Source organism: Ips typographus, linkage group LG5, assembly GCF_016097725.1.
Source record: "Ips typographus isolate SLU linkage group LG5, UJ_Ityp_2.0, whole genome shotgun sequence".
Classification (NCBI taxonomy): domain Eukaryota; kingdom Metazoa; phylum Arthropoda; class Insecta; order Coleoptera; family Curculionidae; genus Ips; species Ips typographus.
In genome coordinates, this window is record NC_138426.1 from 2,414,966 (window position 1) to 2,434,555 (window position 19,590).

Here is a 19,590-nt window from a genome sequence, read left to right on the forward strand (position 1 = left end):
AAACAACTGAATTTTTTTAGGTTAAAGCAAAAGTGGTTAAATCACTTTTAGGTTTGTGAAGCTTGACTTTGACGCCCTCTATCGGCCAAACAGTGCAACCGATTAACTTAAATGAGCATATTTTTGGAAAGTTTACGACCTGAACTATCTTTTCATTTCAATCACTTTTGGTCGTCAACTGTCAAATAAGCGAGTTAAGCAAAATTTTTGGAGCTTACTTTTTTTACCTACGTTTCCATATGGTGCCAATAACCGTTTCTAAAGTGCCAATTATAAAAACTTGGTCCTAATATAATTTTAAATAAGATGCCAATTACTATTCCTTTTTCGGTTTTTGTTGGATATCTCCGAATGTACTGAAAATTTTTGGAATTTTTTTTACCAAATTATTTAGCAGTAAAATGCGCAACTCTGCTTCCATTTAATTAAAGCTCTATCAACTATACTTCTCAGAGAGCAATGCTAGTGCATCGAATTTGTAACACCCTGTACAGCTTACAACCTACAACACTCGGTAGACCGTTATTCTTGCTTCGGCGTAAACGAACAACGAACACATGCCTAGCCCCTGCTTGCCAATCGATAACCAAGGACATCCCCAGTTCAGTCCGTATTCAGCTTTGTACCCGACTCGTGTTAGTCTGACGAATTTTCGATCTTTTTTTATCGCATAGATATTCATCGCGCCGGAGTGAGACACACAAAGCCTGATCACTGTATTACCATACTGCTTTCCCTAATAAAAGACATTTGACAGTTTGACACAGACAGATCGTAAACTACTAACCCTACTTTTAAAAATGTTTTGATTTTTTATTTACTTTTTATTTTGCCTGTTAAATAAATCAACAAATCGATTCAGACTATTCAATTTAGCTTGTAGTAGTGAAAATGAGTGCTATTCCAGTGGGAATCACCATTGAAAAAACCAAATATGAGTGTGCTCAACTACCAAAACGATTTCAGAGAGAAGAAGCGCTACGCAAAAGTGGTCTGCAAGTTGGTAAAGTTGATTTGTACTACAATAGAACTATGAGGAATGATGCTTCTCTTGTGCCCCCCATTCGGCAAACTGCCTCGATATTTAAACAACCGGTGACAGTTTATAAAACCCAGGAGAGTAAAGTCAAGTCAGGTAGGTTCGAGGGGTAAACCACTGGGGCATTATAGTAGTGTAGAAACTGTAGGAATTAGTGGGCTTTACTTGGAAACATTACTAAGAATAAGTAGGCATTACTGGGGGCTTAATTAGTATTATCAATAAAATTTAAAGGGTCTAAATTACTTATACTATAAAAAAATTATCATACAATATTTTTTCTATACATTGAAATATAAACATAAATAAAGTTTGGTAATTTTTTTTTGGAAAAAGAGGAAAAATTATTAATTTTGTAATTTTACTTTCAAAAATTTTGACTGTCTCTAGTGGTGAAACCTTACAACCGAGCGTACAACTAATCAATCAACTTTACACGTCAATAAAAAGCTCATTTCATTAGCTATCCATTGACATATAAAAGTTTATACAAAGTGTAGCAAATAAGCTAGTTATTGACGATTGAACGAAAAAATGCACCAAAAAAAGTCATGAAAAAATGAGTCCACTTTGACGCCCTCTAGTGGCCAAACCGTCCAACCTATTAACCCCAGTTGCGGTATTTTTAGAAAGCTCATTTCATTGGCTATCCATTGACGTATGAAACTTCACCAAAAATAGTGAAATTAAGGGAGTTTTTGAGGATTAAACAAAAGGATGCACCAAGAAAGTGATAAAAAAATTGGTCAAATTGGACGCCCTCTAGTGGTCAAACCGTCTAACCTGTCAACCCAAATAGGGATATTTTTAGAAAGCTCATTTCATTGGCTATCTATTGACGTATGAAACTCTACTGAAAGTAGTGCAATTAAGTGAGTTTTTAAGGATTAAACAAAAAGATACCCCAAAAAAATTGGTCAATGTTGACGCCTTCTAGGCAAACGACTAACCAATCGATTTTTATATGTCAATGAGAAGCTCATTTCATTGGTTGTCCATCATGTAAAAAAAGTATATACAATGTGCTACAAATACCTGTTATTTACGATTTAGTGACCAGATGCACCACAAACATTTTTTGACTGGTTGAAGGCTGATTTGACTGTAGAAAATTAGGAAAACACAGTCACGTGACTTACTAGGACTACCACGACGTAATGCTTGGAATTTTTTTGAAAATGTTTTGGCAAATGATAATTTTTGTAAGGGTCAAATTTGCCTGAAACACCGCCACTATCCTAATGAATTTTGCGCATTAAGTTGGCAAGTTAGTGCAAGCGAAAATCAACCTTAATGATTGTATTTCTACAGTTTTGCTACTACCCTAGATTTGGCCATCATTGTGCTAGGTTTGTGCCAAATATCAGGGCCGTATCTGCCCAATTAAAAATCTTTTAAAAACATTAGAGCAGTCACACAATTTAGACAGTTGCAACTGTCTAAATTTAATTTATCAAATTTTTAACAGTTAAACTACACTTAAAAAGTCACGTGACTGTTTTTGACAGGTGTCAACTGGCGTTTACAGTGTTGCAAGCTCAGAATTGCATTCTCAACGTCACATGATGTGTAGTTTACAATTTCAGCTTTTACTACTGTCTAAATTGGATTTAGCAAATTTTTACGGTTTCTAATTATTTTTTATGATCACGTGACTGTTTTGACATTTGTTAACTGACCTTTACAATGTTGTAAGCTCATAAATTGAATTATCAAAGTCACATGACCTGTCTCTGAATATTTCATCTTTTTCAACTGTCTAAATGTCCTAAATTACTAAATTTCCAGAATTCAACTATATTTCTAAAGTCACGTGACTGTTTTTGACAGGTGTCAACTGGCGTTTACAGTGTTGCAAGCTCAGAATAGCATTCCTTAACGTCACATGACATGTAGTTTACAATTTCAGCTTTAACTACTGTCTGAATTGGATTTAGCAAATTTTTACAGTTCAAATTATTTTTTATGGTCACGTGACTGTTTTGCCAGCTGTCAACTGGCTTTTACAGTGTTGCAAGCTCAAAAATTGAATTATCAAAGTCACGTGACCTGTCTCTTATAATTTTAACTTTTGCAACTGTCTAAACTTTATTATATTAAGTAACCAATATAACCGCAAAAATACATACATTTGAGAGAAAAAAAAGATTTTTCGATTGAGCAAATAAAATACAGGGTGTTTAATTTAAAATAATCAAAACTTGCAAACATTCGGTATCAACTCTCTTGTTGCATATAAACACCATTTTGATTTTTCTATTTACTATGATGTATGACATGATCACATTACAATCACAAAGCGGTAGTAGCGAAAGTTTCAAACAGACAGGGTCTCACAAAAAGTTGTTTCAATCAGGACATACAACACTTTTCCCAATGGAGAAACATTCTCTGGTTTCCCAACACACTTAAAACCCTATCTTCAAAATTTCCATTGTTATTTGCCTAACAAATGACACTTTATGCACTCTGACTGCAGTTTTAATCGAATGCGGTAAACACACTTTTCCCTATGTTAGCCAACTTTGCCGCATTAGAACGGAATAGAAGATCTTATCGTCTCAATCATCAATGCAACAAAAATCATAATTTTCGACAGAAAAAAATTGGAAAAGTACACTTTTCTCCATGATTGCAGGAAAAACTAAAACTGGGTAATGATACATACATAATGATACAATTTTGTCTTGTGTTGTGATAATTAATTTTCCCAATCCCAATCTACATTGTTGTCGGGCTGTTTTTATGTTAATACGTATCAGTGCATGAAATTTCTTGAAATATAGTGCGACAGCTGAAATTACAATAATGCCGTGTTAAATTTCTTTGCAACCGTTCAAGTGCTGCAAATGGATCGAATTTCGTTTAGTTACATAATACCCTGGGGGACAGACAGGATCTTTTAGACTGTTTCATTTGATATTTACCAAGGGAAATATATTAGTTCATATGACATTAGTAGGGCAATATCATAAATAATGTAACATTCATTAACTCTTACCACTTATGGTTATTAGGTCAATAACCGTGTAAGTAATTAAATGCAATTCATTAGATAGATAGATTTATTTTTGTTCATTTCAGTACAAACTAATAAAGACCCTTGTAAAGGGTATGGAACAATGTCAAAAAAGAAAAGACAACTAGAAAACAGTTATGCAGTAATTGAAAACTTACTCTAAAGGAATAGACCTAGCGCTATCAAAAAATTCCCTAAGGCTGTAAAACGCTTTTTCAACTAATAAAGTTTTAGTCATCTTCTTAGTTTAATCTCTGGTAGTGTTCTCACCTCTATGGGAAACGAATTGTAGATCTTCTTACACGAGTTCCCAACGTTTTGTTGCATATAGGTTAGGTTATATCTAGTCTGAAGCAACAGGTTGTGGTTTCTTGTTGGGTACTCGTGCACTGCAGTTGAGTCAGCAAAAAGATCCGAATTATCAATAATAAACATAAAACAATGAAAAATGTACATGCTTGAGACAGTAAGCAACTTATACTCAACAAAACACTCCCTACATGAATACCGCCAATTCATGTTAACTAAATATAGAACGTAGGGTATACATTTTTTCTGAAGTTTAAATATTCTATGTATATTACTAGAGTTGCCCCAAAATATCAAACCGTACTGCAGCTAGACCCCACAAACGCATGATATGCTGACAGTGCAGCCAAGCAACCATCCTGCAAAGCAGTATCGCGACAACCCCCCAGCCAAACAATCCAACCTCTCATCTATTTGTTTGGCAAACCGGGGGGGCAGCGCCCAGAAACGTATAGGCCTCCTGTATGGGCCCGTCACATCCTGGTTATTGGTAGCTACAGCAGTCCAGTCGACTTTATGAAGCCAACCAGTCTGCTAGGTCTTAGCTCCTTGATTGCCCTGGGCGTCATTATTGACTGTCCCAGGAATGTTGTCTGCGAACGAATGAAGGCTAGACAGCACACAAGATGTGTCCTGCCAACCTTTCCTCTTCCAAGCATCCTCGACAAGTAGGATCCTCGGTTATACCCATCAAGTACTGATGCCGTTTCAGCTGGCAGTGGCCAGTCAGTAAACCGGTCACCGTCCTTAAGTTCTCTCTGCTTCTCTCCATTCCACTGATGAGTTCTTTGCCCTGCCTCAGCACTGATTGCCATGATGTCAGCTCGGCTGTCAGTACAAATGTTAATTGTATCTTCCTGTCGCGGGCCCGAGAGTAGTTCTAGCCCGCAATACAAGATCGCAAGCACCTCAGCCTGGAATATAATAGCGTGTGTACCCAATGCAAAGTGCTTCGCTGTTTGGCCTGTCTCAGTGCAGACACCCTCTGCTGGATCCATCCGCAGAGCTTCTCCTCTACTCTACCTCTCATCTTTATTGACTCCCAAAAAATTAATGGCTCTTGACCGTTGAAATCTCTCTATTACCATGGAGAAAAGTTAAAGGGTGATAAATATTTAGTTGTGGACACATTTAAGAGAAGATTATTGCATGCAAAATACTGCTGAAGCTGGTCAATCGCCATTGGACGAGAGAGACCCTAAGGATGTACCATTCAGAACCAAAGTGATCAGCTTATAGTATTGTGTGTTTACCATCTCCGAGAGTTCATTGGTATATAGAATATATAAAAGTGGACCTAGGACAGAACCCTGAGGTACCCCTCTGTTGACTAACACTTTATCGGACAGAACTGTTACACCCTGATAACTCGCTTCAACCACCTTGTTGAGTCCTACCAGTAAGATATGATCATGTTCAGCTTTGTCAGCATCACTTCATGGTCAACACTATCAAAAGCCTTAGACAAATCCAAACACATTGCTGAAGTATATGTGTTTTCACTTAAGGAAAGCAAGACAGTTGTAAGTATTTGATAAATAGCTCTCATGTTGGAGTTACCTTTTCTAAAATCGTTTTGCTTGTGCATCCAAGAAACTCACAAGTCTAGAAGATAATGCCTTCTCAATAACCTTGCAAATATTGGGAAGGATAGAAATTGGCCTATAATTATTTGCATTATTCCTCTCACCCTTCTTATAAACAGCTTTAATGTTGCTAGCGGTTCAGGTATTACATCCGCAACTTCCTTAAGCACTTTTATAGGTATTTAGTAGTGCAACATAATTTTGTTCTTTGTTTGGTCACACTAGCAATCCACAAATATTAATAATAACTACAGTTTAAGGCAAGTTAAAGGAAAAGTACGTAATTTCCAAATATTATAATAATTAAAATTCTATCATACAGGATGTTCTTTGTTGACATGTTAATATTTAAGGGGGCAATTCTTGAACTGTTTTAAAGAAAATACTTACATTTCTCACCTTTTTTTTACTTTTTCTCTGTTTGACTCATCAACACCCATCACTCTTTTACAATATATCAATAGTTACAAACTTACACAGTCGGATTTAGAAAGTTGTGGCATAATTTTACCTGCAATAGTTTCACATCTCGTTCTTTGCTTCTGTATTGTTATAAAACAGATGTGATCTTTCAGAATATAAAAATGGCAATCAGGAGAAACCCAAACAACTATTTTGGGAGAAAAGACTGGAAGGTTTACGAGCCTGTGACATTGACGGAGTGGAATTCGACGCCATGCAACTGCCCAAAGGACTAAAACCTGTAGGACCAAACGTAACCGAAGAAACTATCATTCAGAGTGTGGCTACTGCGTTACACGTGACTTCAAGCTCTGTAACAGGTACACTGACTGAAATTTGGATGATTATGTTTAACCGATTTAGTTAGAAGGAAATATTATTACAGGCCAGATGGGAGCTAAAGCTTCGCTGGAAAAGAATCCGGGCGTGTTTTTGGATCCTAAACAGCCTTTGGTTCAAGCTGTAAACGTGTCGGAGGAGGACATTAAAAGGCAGGAAGAAAGGGTGGCTTTGGTCAGGAAAAAGCTTCAGGAAGCTTTGAAAGAATGAATATCAATATTTATTGCATTGCATTTTAAATTAATTTATTTAAGTGTAGGTCACTTTTTTATGCGGTTATTTGTAACAAACTGGTTAGTAATACATGTCTTTTTTATTGCAAGTTTTGTTTTATTTATGGTTGTCTCTTCTTTGAAAACCCTGTATTTTCATCTCTATTGTGCGCTGAATTAAAATGCTGAGTAAATGGCTTTAAAATAGAAACGTACTGCACAATATATTTAAGACAATTTATAAGCAGATTTAGCACAAACCTGCATTGTCATTTAATATGTAAATGCTGGAATATTTAGATGTATTTCCGCAGTATTTTTTGAGATATTGCCTGACAGTGATAACTTACAACTACTTTAAACTAGTCATAGAAATGATCAGTTGGTCTTATATGTTAGGCTTGAGTTTTGAAATTCTTGTGGCTTTCGAGTAATTATCATGAATTTAGTCTTCCTGGTTTTGATATGGAGGCCCATGTTCGTACTGCATTCCCCGACAGTCCCAAGCATATCCCGCAAATCCTCCATGTTATCTGCAATTAGAACTGTATACTGTGTATCGTCCGTATAACGAATATTGTTGACCCGTACGCCATTCACCTTAACGCCCACGTTCTTTTAGGGCTTCCTGAAAGATGGCTTCAGAACATAAATTGAAGAGAAGTGGGGAGAGAACACAACCTTGTCTGACCCCTCTACAAATTGGTCTTGCTTCTGTGAGATTGTTACCAACTCTGACTTCAGCCATTTGGTTCCAGTATAGGCTTTGAATGCAGCGGATGTCTTTTTGGTCTATGTCCAATCTATTTAGGATTTGGATCAGTTATGATGTTGGACTCTGTCTAACGCCGTTTCATAATCGATGAAACACAGCATTATGTCCTTTCTCTGATCGTTGCAGTTCTGAATCAGCACTTGAGTCGCAACTAATGCTTCTCTCGTGCCTAAACCTCGTCTGAATCCAAATTGTGTGGATCCGATGTTTCTTTCGCACTGATATTCTGTAATGGATAATCTTAAGTGTGTGACTCATGAGGCTGATTAGTCTGTGGTTCTCGCATTTTGTTGCATTGTTCTTTTTCGCCAAGGGGATAATAAGGGGCTCATTTAGTGCTGCAGACAGATAATTAGATAAAACTTAAGCTTCACACAATATAATCTAACAAAATATAGTTATTTTCCTATAAGTGCAGAAATGATGAAAGTGATGTTTTTAGTTGACCTCGATTTGCCAACTGTTAACTTCAATGTGGGTTATGAAATACGAAATATTTTTTTGTAAACTACTGAATAGAGAGCACATGACTAATATGACATCCCTCCGGCTCCTGCCCGGCTAACTATCGACCGATTGCCCTGCTTCCGGCACTGTCTAAGGTGCTGGAGAAGCTGGTCCAGAGGCGGATGATGTCGTTTCTGGAGCGTCATGAGCTTCTCAGCCCATCTCAGTTTGGCTTCCGGCCAGCGATGGACACGAATGATGCTATTTTTTCTTTTCTTCAGGATCTGTATGATCGCATGAACTCCGGCGATATTTCGGCCGCGGTATTTTGCGACTTGTCGAAGGCCTTCGACTGCGTAGACCACCAGATCTTGCTTTGGAAGCTTGAAGCTTATGGCTTCCGAGCCGCTTCTTTGTTGTGGTTTCTCTCTTTCTTGTCCGGCCGGAGCCAGGAGGTCTTCATCGGGGGCCATGGTTCTGGAGAGTTAATGTTAACTTCGGGTGTCCCTCAGGGCTCTGTTCTTGGACCTTTGCTGTTCTTGATATACATCAATGATATTGTTTCGCTCCCTATTAACGGACAATTCACTGTTTTCGCTGATGACGCGACCATTCTTTGGAGCGGCAAGAGCGCCGATTAATTGACTGCCACTATTGATGGAGACCTCTCCATAATCAAACAATGGTGCAACTCCAACTTACTGTCATTAAATATAAGTAAGACCAAGATCCTACATTTTGGATGCTCATTGCAGGAGATTTTTGTTGAGGGTGAGCCATTGTTCGCCCCTGGAATGAACAAGTTTCTTGGTCTTATTATTGACGACTCGCTTCGATTCGCTGAGCATGTGGACGGTCTGTGCTCTAGACTGCCGTCGGGTTGCCATGCATTGAGGGTAATCTCTGGCAATCTGGATTACCATGTAGCTAGGAGTGCATACTATGCTGATTGACTGCCATCTCCGCTACGGCATAGCTTTCTGGGGAGTTTGTTCTCGAAGCCGCTTCAATTCTGTGTTTCTCCTGCAGAAGCGAGCATTGAGGTGTCGTGTTGGATACAGGGCCTCATGTAGATCCCTCTTCATTGAACATGGTATCCTCACCTTGTGCTGCATTTTCATCTTAGAGACGATTTGTCTTGTCCGTGGCAAGTTTGGGGGTCAGTTGTCCGAGGGCTCCGGCTCGGTGACTCGCAGTAGATTCGTTTTGAGGCTTCCCATTCCTCACACGGAGAAGATTAAGTCGTCGCTTATTTACGGTGGCAAGAGACTTTTCAATAACCTTCCTCTCCACGTGAGAGGCCAGTCATCTGCGCATGGATTTAGGCGTGAGGCTGAGAGGTTTTTGCTTGACGGGTCGTACTATTCTCTGGACGAATTCTACTCCAGTTCTTAAGGCGCCTTGTTCTGCCATAAATTGACCAAGCAGTACTGTTTGTGTTTTTGATCCTCTTTCTCCTTTCTTATACAGGGTAACTGCCTTTTTGCTTTGTTTTTATTTTAATAATTGTAAGGTTAGGTTAGGTAATTATGTGTGATTCATATTGTATGTGTAGTGTAATAATTATGTATGTTCTTTTTTGCTGTTTTTGTATGTGTTTTCAGAGCTTTGTCAATGACTTTAAGTTTCCGACAATAAAGCTACTTTTTTGATTGATTGATTTGAGTAAGAAAAACTTAACTGGAAATTAAAGTACTAGAAAGCAAGTAAAGAAAATTAGTACATAGTCTCAATCAAAAACTCAGTATCAACATAGTGACTTGCTTATAACAACATTCTTCTACACACGAATTTTCGTTTATGTTTTTTTTTTAAATCTCAAATAAACTGACAGAATAAGTACTTTTCCGTCACTGAAATCAACCAAAAGCGAGAAAAATATTTGTTAATGTTTAGTGAACTGTGTAATGCCTGGTGATTTCAAAACTATAGTTTACAGATCACGTCGTATGCACCATTTTGATTAAAGTGAAAGTAAATCTATTCTGCAACGAGGTGATTTCTTGAAGAGTATTACGGCATCTCGTCGGCTATTAAACTGTATTGTTTCCGCATTTGGATGTTTGTATGTCTGTATTGTCGTCATAATAAATCGCAATTTAAATTCCATTTACATATTCGAGCATGAGACCACATGTGTGTTGCAGGCTGTTTCCTGACCTACATAGATAATGTATGTGTAATCTGGGTTCCTTATTCGTTTTTAAAACGTTATAGGGATTACAACTGTAATTAAGGATGGACCTACATGTCCAGTGAGTCTCAAACGTTATTATACGTCGCCATATTGCCCAAGCGTAATTACCTGCACATTAGTAGATTCAAAACACTGATTTAGTGCCCCTTAAGAGTGTGTTTTCGTTCCCTCTTACAGTAATCGTCCCTTAAACCTTCTGTAACACAAGGTTTGAAAATGTATTACACACGACTTCTCCAGATATCTGGATCGTTTTCGGATTTTCCAGCCAACAGTGGTTTTGGATGGATTTTTAGTCAGACCCATGGACGTGCACCATCTTTCAGTGACTTTGATTCTTGCTTGTATCAGTTCACATTTGTGGAGGAGGACTTAAGAAAATCGGAAATTGCGTGAGTTTTAAAGGAAAACTGACTGAGATGAGTACAAATTGAAGACCGTCTCTGAAGTCCGCCCTTCTGACATGATTTGAACGTTTGAAAGCAGAAAAAAAGGCTAAATTCATGAATATTTGCGAATTTCTTGGGCCCTAATTCTTGAAAGCAGGGAACGGAACTCTCAAGAGAAGTGTGGGTAGAATGTGACAGAAGAAGCTGACAATAACAGGTTCCCGTCACAGACCTTTCTCTTGATAACTTCCTTCCTTTGTTTCAAGAATACGCTCTCTGGAATCCATATAGTACAACCTATAAATAAACTCTCATATTTGAGTTGCGACTAGTTAAGGGAGTGGATAACTCTGATGATGCCAGAGAAGATTTTGTCAATGGACATCCATAAGCGAACATTAATTGGCATTGGAAAATGTATAGGACGTCTAATGGACCTCGTCTGGTAACATAACCTATATATAAATATCGGTTTACCATCACCATCCATTCCTGTCGTTCCATGCCTCTTCCTCTAGTCCTAGTTTTTGGATCTCTTCGTCTACTCCATCTCTCCTTTGGGTCTTCCACGTTTCCTCCTTCCGCCTGATTTCCACTGCATTACTTGTTTAGGTATTCGTCTCTGGCATTCGTTGCCCATGCCCAAACCATACTAGTCGTTTATCTTAAATGTCGTCCACTATTGTATGCTTGACGTTCATTATTTCTCTGATTCTCTCATTTGGTATTCTTTCCATCGTTGACCTGCCTGCCGCTCTTCTCCAATAGTCCATCTTCTTTGTTGTCTCTTTTAGTGGCCATACCTCTGAGGAGTCGTACGTCATCCACAGAGACCAATTCCTCTGCTTTTTTCTTCTAACTTTTTGCCTGCTCTAAGTATATTTTGAAAAGAGTTGATGACAGACAATATCCCTGCTTAAGCCCCTGATCTGTTGATCTTACCGCTTTATTCCACTGTACATCAATGTTGCTTGTTTCCAGAGAGTGCCACAGTCTACTGAGGGGTACACTGTCATATGCTTTCTTTAAGTCGACAGAAAGTAGGAGTAGCTTTTGGTATGTTCTCCATTACTTGGGTCACAAGCTTGTGATGGTTTAGGCCTTTTCCAGAGACTTCAATCAAATTCTAAAGTTCTTTTTGGTAGTTTCTGGGTGTATTTAAATATCTCTGGATTATCCCAAGTGTTTAAATCAGGATTTTTGAGCATTCTTGGAATCCTTCTGGCAATTTTTTAGAGGAGCATTCATAGAGAGACAACCTATACAATTTGAATAGAAAGCTCTGTGCCATCATTAGTCTAATTAATAACCTTGATTATTCGAGCGTTTATTGTTCTTGCATTTGTAATGCCCTTACAATGATTTCATTGCCGATATTGACGTTTATCGTACTGTAAACAGTTTAGAATAAACGTGTTTTAATTGGATCGATAATCCTAAACATCCCTATAGTTGCATAATATTGAATTGTGATGACTTATGATTTTATGTAACATTACATGCACAAAACATTACAATAATTAAACAGATTGTACTTACATTCGTTAGACTATGAGGGCAGCATTCTAGAGGGTTTGGCACTAGCGATTATTATAATTTAGAATTAGATTTACTATTTTATTAATTGGGGTTGCAAAATTCGGGACGACTACTTCCTGGTGTGGCACGAGACGGAGTATCATGACTGTCTCCGATCGTCTGCCTTCCTAACGGATGTTGAGCCTTATTTATATGTATAACAATATGTAACATGTTGATAGATTGATTTCTTGTATACTGACAAACATAAGTTGTCAACTTGAACCTATTTCAATGTTTAAAGTTCTCAGGAGTTCATTTTGTCAAAGAAAACTTGATAATACTTAAAAAGAGATCCAGTTACGTAAATCTCAGTTATTATATTACTCTGTTGTCCTGGGAAAAAAGTTAGAAATAATAAGTTAGGTAGAATTTTGCAAGGTTTCAGACTAATCTTGTTAGTTAGCGTGTTAAGACCATTATCCAATAAAGTTGCACAGTTCAAAGTTGCAGTGACCTTAAAACACGTCAAGAACAATATTACATTGCTAGAAAAATCAATTGTGTCATGATTTATATAAATCTAAGCTTATATCATAGATACTCTACAAAGGCAAAAGCTTTAGGATTTGTGGCAAATCCATTTAGTGCCAGGCTTAACCAAATCGATTCCAATTTAATCCAAGTAAAAGCTTAAAGTTTGATTAGAAATTGCAGAACAAGATATAAATAATTAAGGTACAAATCCTACTCGCAAGCAACAAAATGCTTAAGAGATTGGTATAGATTCCAAGAATGTAGGTTTGGACGGAACGATTGGAAATTATTTTGTCGATCATAAACTGATAATATGGAAAAACAGGTGACAGGCAAATTTTTTCCTCTCAACACCCTGTATTTATGATGGTAGAGTTTTGGTTTAGTTAGTTAATTCTTCTACGTTGCAGCAATGTGCAACTTTTGACAAAAATTGTGAAAGTTCATGATTTTACAGTTCTTTACCTAAATTGGACTTGGTTCTGATATAAAATAAAAATTAATTAACATTTTCATTACTTTCTTTTTGTCTTAGAAAAATTTTAAAAATCATTCATAGTAAGTAATTAGTTACAGATTTGCATAAATAATTCATTAATTATACTAATAAGTTTTTAAAAAGAGTCCAGAGAACAGATTTTCCTAAAGTTATGATAATTTCTTGTTCGCCATTAAACCTCAGTAATTAATCAATACCATTATTAATCCCGGCCATCAAGTTTAATTAAATTTAAAGCCGTAAAGTTTTAGGAATAACTTTGATAACGATATGTAATTATGCTAAAATCTTAAAATTTAGATCCATTATCTGGAACTTTGGAAAAGGAGATGCTCAATACATATTTTGATTAAAATTATATTTTAAACTCGAATAGAAGTTTAAACCTCGATTAAAACTCAATAGTATTCGAAAGGAAGGAAATGACAAACAGTCTTCTCCACAATACTTTATTATGACCTTAGATGGTAAGGTCTGCTCAACAAGTTTCGGTCACATAAATGACCATCTTCAGGAGCTACAAGAATAACCTACTTTACATGGTGTACCATAAGTTTAATGTTAAAAAACGAGATGTTAAAAAACGAGAAAACGTACCTTAAATCGATCGATCAATGTGACTACTGTCTTTTTACAAGGGGAGAGACAGAGAGACCCATGTTATAACGAATTAGTGACTATAACATAGTTAAGTAGGTGAACAATGCTGTAAAATTTAACACATGTAACAATTGATTAAAGGGATTATAGGGAAATTTAATAGTTACCTCATTATGGAGAAAAAACTAACTATAGCACATTAAATTAAAATTAAACAAAAAACTTAAACTAGACCCATTTAGGGCTGGGTGAGACCCTAGGGGGAAAAAAAGATCTTAAAACTCGTGCACCATCCACTGAAGAGGCGATCAAACAGGAAACAAAATGGAGGTGCAAAAATTTTTAAAAAATTTCACATTGATAAGCCGTTAATTTGAAGGCAGAGGGGGAACCGTTAAGAGGGGGTTACAATAAAATAAAATAAAATCAATAATTTAGCTGACAACAGGTGGATAGTTCTGCAACCCACAAAACAAGTGAAGATCAACAATAGAAAGGTTAAAAACCCGCAACCATTCATACCGCAGGTGGTGGAGTTGAAAGTAAACAATGCACCAAACCAGCAAACAGGTGGACAACGTATTAAGCCAGATGAGGGTGGCTAATAGGGGTTCAAAAATGGTGGCAAAACTGCAAGAAATGCCGACACCGACACACGCCACGGTGAGGGAGGGGAAAGTGAAAAAGGAGGTGTTAGGGTTGTGTAAAAGGGGTATGTGAAGCATTAAAAGGTTAAGGACCTAAAAAAGGAGGTTGATGTATGGTTAAGCTGGTCATTCAGGCAGGTGCACCCACCATCATCAGAAGCCTTGTTAATCTCAAGCACCTCAAGGTGGTTAAGTAGGCTGCCCTTACCACAGACATGCAGAATCTTGAAACCCTGTTCGGTGTTGAAGGTATGATTATTCTGACGAAGATGTCGAGAGAAATTAGATTTCATGTAAGAAGTATTTAGGTTAGGGTTGTTGGTGAACTTCAAGTACTCCCGAGTGTGTTCATGAATGCGAGTGGAGAACTTCCTGCCCGTCTGACCAACATAGAGAGCATTACATCCTGGGGTACAACAGGACAGTTGGTAAACGCCTGATTTATGGAGTTGGGGAGTAGGGTCTTTGGAATGGGAAAGGAATTGTCTAGAGGTGTTGGAGACTTTGAAGCAAATATTTATGTTATTTAACCTGAAAATGTTTTTAACCTGAAGTGACAGTGGGCCCATAAAAGGGATGGAAAAGAATTTGGGGTTTTCAGGTTTGTCTGAATGTATTAAGTTCTTATTGACAAATTTTTTAAAATGGTTAAAATAAATTTTATTAACTAATGTGTTTGGAAAATTATTATTGGTTGCTACTGTTCTGATCCAGGAAAGTTCTAAGTTAAAGTTTGTTTCAGACATTGGTATGTTAAATAGACGGTTAAAGAAACAGTTTAATGACGCAACCTTTTGATTAATTGGATGATTGGATTGGAAGGGGATTATGCAGTCAGTGCTTGTGGGTTTGTGATAGATGGAAAACTCAATGTGGTTACAAGACCTGTAAAGCAAAATATCAAGGAAAGGTAGTTTATGGGATGACTCTAGTTCCATGGTGAATGAGATTGAATGGTGTAAATCATTAAGAAACAAGAATAGTTGTTGAAGGTCATCTAGAGACCCATCAAAAATACAGAAAATGTCATCCACATATCTTTTGAAGAAGAGTATTTTATTGAAGGAGTGGTAGGATTCTAGGGAATGTTCAATGTTGGACATAAAAATCTCTGCTAGCAGAGGGGAAAGGCATGAACCCATAGCCAGGCCTCCGGACTGTGAATAGAAAGTGTTGTTGAACTGGAAAAAGTTTTGGTCCAGTACCAGAGCCACCAGGGTTAATAAGTCTTCCACCTGGAAAGGGTCAAGACCTTCCGAAGAGGACAACAAATCCTGGACCAAGTTTAAACAATCAGGTGGTGGGATGCTGGGAAAGAGGTTGGAAACATCGAAGGAGACCATGATTGCTGTGTCTGGGATGATTAAGTCTTTGAGTTGGGAGCAAAGTTCAAATGAATTTTTTATGGAATATTTACTTTTAAATCCGGTGGTTTTAAGGATAATATCATTTAACCAGGCAGAAAGATGGTGGCAGGGAGAACCGCAAAAGGAAACCACTGGTCTGATGGGGATATTGGGTTTGTGGATTTTGGGAAGGCCATAGAGTTTGGGAACGGAGGGGTTGATAGGTATGATTTTGTATTTATTAAATCCCAAAGGTGTTAAAGTAGTCTGGACTCTATTAATAAATGACTTAAATTTCACCAGGAATTTGTCCAGAGGGGAGGAGTTTAAAATTTCAAAAGAGTCCGAATTCAGAAAATCCAGGACCTTGTCCATATACTGAGTTCTGTCAAGAACCACTACGCAATTGCCTTTGTCAGCTTTTGTTACTATCAAATCGTTGTCTTTGACTTTTTTCTTAAGTGAGGACAAGTTCCTGTTTTCTGTCTTGCTTACTGCAGGAACCACTGAAGAGAGACCTCCTGCGTGAAACCTGTTAAGATGGACAGCGCAAGCAGATCGAACTGCACCTTGTGAAGCTTCAGGGAGACTTCTAGAGATTACGTTCTCCAAATGGGCAGAGAAAACTTGTAAATCATTTACTCTAGGTACTTTTCACCTAGAGTAAATGATTTACAAGTTTTCTCTGCCCATTTGGAGAACGTAATCTCTAGAAGTCTCCCTGAAGCTTCACAAGGTGCAGTTCGATCTGCTTGCGCTGTCCATCTTAACAGGTTTCACGCAGGAGGTCTCTCTTCAGTGGTTCCTGCAGTAAGCAAGACAGAAAACAGGAACTTGTCCTCACTTAAGAAAAAAGTCAAAGACAACGATTTGATAGTAACAAAAGCTGACAAAGGCAATTGCGTAGTGGTTCTTGACAGAACTCAGTATATGGACAAGGTCCTGGATTTTCTGAATTCGGACTCTTTTGAAATTTTAAACTCCTCCCCTCTGGACAAATTCCTGGTGAAATTTAAGTCATTTATTAATAGAGTCCAGACTACTTTAACACCTTTGGGATTTAATAAATACAAAATCATACCTATCAACCCCTCCGTTCCCAAACTCTATGGCCTTCCCAAAATCCACAAACCCAATATCCCCATCAGACCAGTGGTTTCCTTTTGCGGTTCTCCCTGCCACCATCTTTCTGCCTGGTTAAATGATATTATCCTTAAAACCACCGGATTTAAAAGTAAATATTCCATAAAAAATTCATTTGAACTTTGCTCCCAACTCAAAGACTTAATCATCCCAGACACAGCAATCATGGTCTCCTTCGATGTTTCCAACCTCTTTCCCAGCATCCCACCACCTGATTGTTTAAACTTGGTCCAGGATTTGTTGTCCTCTTCGGAAGGTCTTGACCCTTTCCAGGTGGAAGACTTATTAACCCTGGTGGCTCTGGTACTGGACCAAAACTTTTTCCAGTTCAACAACACTTTCTATTCACAGTCCGGAGGCCTGGCTATGGGTTCATGCCTTTCCCCTCTGCTAGCAGAGATTTTTATGTCCAACATTGAACATTCCCTAGAATCCTACCACTCCTTCAATAAAATACTCTTCTTCAAAAGATATGTGGATGACATTTTCTGTATTTTTGATGGGTCTCTAGATGACCTTCAACAACTATTCTTGTTTCTTAATGATTTACACCATTCAATCTCATTCACCATGGAACTAGAGTCATCCCATAAACTACCTTTCCTTGATATTTTGCTTTACAGGTCTTGTAACCACATTGAGTTTTCCATCTATCACAAACCCACAAGCACTGACTGCATAATCCCCTTCCAATCCAATCATCCAATTAATCAAAAGGTTGCGTCATTAAACTGTTTCTTTAACCGTCTATTTAACATACCAATGTCTGAAACAAACTTTAACTTAGAACTTTCCTGGATCAGAACAGTAGCAACCAATAATAATTTTCCAAACACATTAGTTAATAAAATTTATTTTAACCATTTTAAAAAATTTGTCAATAAGAACTTAATACATTCAGACAAACCTGAAAACCCCAAATTCTTTTCCATCCCTTTTATGGGCCCACTGTCACTTCAGGTTAAAAACATTTTCAGGTTAAATAACATAAATATTTGCTTCAAAGTCTCCAACACCTCTAGACAATTCCTTTCCCATTCCAAAGACCCTACTCCCCAACTCCATAAATCAGGCGTTTACCAACTGTCCTGTTGTACCCCAGGATGTAATGCTCTCTATGTTGGTCAGACGGGCAGGAAGTTCTCCACTCGCATTCATGAACACACTCGGGAGTACTTGAAGTTCACCAACAACCCTAACCTAAATACTTCTTACATGAAATCTAATTTCTCTCGACATCTTCGTCAGAATAATCATACCTTCAACACCGAACAGGGTTTCAAGATTCTGCATGTCTGTGGTAAGGGCAGCCTACTTAACCACCTTGAGGTGCTTGAGATTAACAAGGCTTCTGATGATGGTGGGTGCACCTGCCTGAATGACCAGCTTAACCATACATCAACCTCCTTTTTTAGGTCCTTAACCTTTTAATGCTTCACATACCCCTTTTACACAACCCTAACACCTCCTTTTTCACTTTCCCCTCCCTCACCGTGGCGTGTGTCGGTGTCGGCATTTCTTGCAGTTTTGCCACCATTTTTGAACCCCTATTAGCCACCCTCATCTGGCTTAATACGTTGTCCACCTGTTTGCTGGTTTGGTGCATTGTTTACTTTCAACTCCACCACCTGCGGTATGAATGGTTGCGGGTTTTTAACCTTTCTATTGTTGATCTTCACTTGTTTTGTGGGTTGCAGAACTATCCACCTGTTGTCAGCTAAATTATTGATTTTATTTTATTTTATTGTAACCCCCTCTTAACGGTTCCCCCTCTGCCTTCAAATTAACGGCTTATCAATGTGAAATTTTTTAAAAATTTTTGCACCTCCATTTTGTTTCCTGTTTGATCGCCTCTTCAGTGGATGGTGCACGAGTTTTAAGATCTTTTTTTCCCCCTAGGGTCTCACCCAGCCCTAAATGGGTCTAGTTTAAGTTTTTTGTTTAATTTTAATTTAATGTGCTATAGTTAGTTTTTTCTCCATAATGAGGTAACTATTAAATTTCCCTATAATCCCTTTAATCAATTGTTACATGTGTTAAATTTTACAGCATTGTTCACCTACTTAACTATGTTATAGTCACTAATTCGTTATAACATGGGTCTCTCTGTCTCTCCCCTTGTAAAAAGACAGTAGTCACATTGATCGATCGATTTAAGGTACGTTTTCTCGTTTTTTAACATCTCGTTTTTTAACATTAAACTTATGGTACACCATGTAAAGTAGGTTATTCTTGTAGCTCCTGAAGATGGTCATTTATGTGACCGAAACTTGTTGAGCAGACCTTACCATCTAAGGTCATAATAAAGTATTGTGGAGAAGACTGTTTGTCATTTCCTTCCTTTCGTACTCTTGCGACTCCACTGAAAGAATATGGACTACTACTTCTTTCTCAATAGTATTCGTTATACTATAGTTTGTCTATTAAGTATGTATACTAGGTGTGTTTTAATCAATCAATTTGAACCTTTTTTTCTCTAAAAATGCCTAATTTTGTTTTATTGTATAAAAAATGAGCAAAAGGGTC

At 37.6% G+C, this 19,590-nt stretch overlaps 3 protein-coding genes and 4 long non-coding RNA genes across 25 annotated transcripts in view; 3 read left to right on the top strand and 4 right to left on the bottom strand.

Moving 5' to 3' along the window:
• LOC145729825 (uncharacterized) overlaps window positions 1-19,590 on the bottom strand; it is a 133,219-nt gene that overhangs the window by 38,175 nt on the left and 75,454 nt on the right. The gene's annotated exons all lie outside the window — the stretch shown is intronic.
• On the top strand, window positions 756-7,076 carry MBD-like (methyl-CpG-binding domain protein 2). 2 transcript variants are annotated; one of them, XM_081979785.1, is made up of 3 exons: window positions 756-1,135; window positions 6,529-6,735; window positions 6,783-7,076. In XM_081979785.1, exons 1-3 carry the CDS (start codon window positions 892-894, stop codon window positions 6,962-6,964), a joined length of 633 nt encoding a protein of 210 aa, XP_081835911.1. In that variant the 5' UTR covers window positions 756-891; the 3' UTR covers window positions 6,965-7,076. The 2 variants fall into 2 exon arrangements, with proteins under 2 accessions (XP_081835911.1, XP_081835912.1); XM_081979786.1 differs by having other exon boundaries at window positions 763-1,135; window positions 6,801-7,076.
• LOC145729147 (uncharacterized) lies at window positions 7,070-9,679 on the bottom strand. The gene is made up of 2 exons (XM_081979787.1): window positions 9,279-9,679; window positions 7,070-9,133 (listed from the first exon to the last, which is right to left on the bottom strand). Exon 2 carries the CDS (start codon window positions 8,659-8,661, stop codon window positions 8,272-8,274), a length of 390 nt encoding a protein of 129 aa, XP_081835913.1. The 5' UTR covers window positions 8,662-9,133; window positions 9,279-9,679; the 3' UTR covers window positions 7,070-8,271.
• Window positions 13,764-14,449, bottom strand: LOC145729026 (uncharacterized). 2 transcript variants are annotated; one of them, XR_014178226.1, is made up of 3 exons: window positions 14,096-14,440; window positions 13,926-14,034; window positions 13,764-13,845 (listed from the first exon to the last, which is right to left on the bottom strand). It is a non-coding gene; the product is annotated as an uncharacterized LOC145729026 (long non-coding RNA). The 2 variants fall into 2 exon arrangements; XR_014178225.1 differs by having other exon boundaries at window positions 13,764-14,034; window positions 14,096-14,449.
• Window positions 14,442-16,563, top strand: LOC145729024 (uncharacterized). 8 transcript variants are annotated; one of them, XR_014178224.1, is made up of 4 exons: window positions 14,482-14,659; window positions 14,710-14,824; window positions 14,884-15,514; window positions 15,568-16,563. It is a non-coding gene; the product is annotated as an uncharacterized LOC145729024 (long non-coding RNA). The 8 variants fall into 8 exon arrangements; XR_014178223.1 differs by having other exon boundaries at window positions 14,493-14,824; window positions 15,568-16,145; window positions 16,225-16,563; XR_014178221.1 differs by having other exon boundaries at window positions 14,504-14,824; window positions 14,884-15,176; window positions 15,318-15,514.
• LOC145729027 (uncharacterized) lies at window positions 16,582-18,706 on the bottom strand. Of its 8 annotated transcripts, none has more exons than XR_014178233.1 (4): window positions 18,324-18,660; window positions 17,634-18,264; window positions 17,003-17,580; window positions 16,582-16,923 (listed from the first exon to the last, which is right to left on the bottom strand). It is a non-coding gene; the product is annotated as an uncharacterized LOC145729027 (long non-coding RNA). The 8 variants fall into 8 exon arrangements; XR_014178234.1 differs by having other exon boundaries at window positions 16,582-17,580; window positions 18,324-18,438; window positions 18,489-18,659; XR_014178231.1 differs by having other exon boundaries at window positions 16,582-17,580; window positions 17,634-17,830; window positions 17,972-18,264; window positions 18,324-18,648.
• On the top strand, window positions 18,702-19,384 carry LOC145729028 (uncharacterized). 2 transcript variants are annotated; one of them, XR_014178236.1, is made up of 3 exons: window positions 18,713-19,052; window positions 19,114-19,222; window positions 19,303-19,384. It is a non-coding gene; the product is annotated as an uncharacterized LOC145729028 (long non-coding RNA). The 2 variants fall into 2 exon arrangements; XR_014178235.1 differs by having other exon boundaries at window positions 18,702-19,052; window positions 19,114-19,384.

Excerpts from the sequence above, each read along its gene's own strand:
- MBD-like (XM_081979785.1), top strand. The coding sequence starts at position 892 with ATGAGTGCTATTCCAGTGGGAATCACCATTGAAAAAACCAAATATGAG. Across the intron at positions 1,136-6,528 it reads GGAGAGTAAAGTCAAGTCAG|AATATAAAAATGGCAATCAG; the intron begins GTAGGTTCGAGG and ends GTGATCTTTCAG. Across the intron at positions 6,736-6,782 it reads GACTTCAAGCTCTGTAACAG|AAGGAAATATTATTACAGGC; the intron begins GTACACTGACTG and ends CGATTTAGTTAG.
- LOC145729147 (XM_081979787.1), bottom strand. The coding sequence starts at position 8,661 with ATGGCCCCCGATGAAGACCTCCTGGCTCCGGCCGGACAAGAAAGAGAG.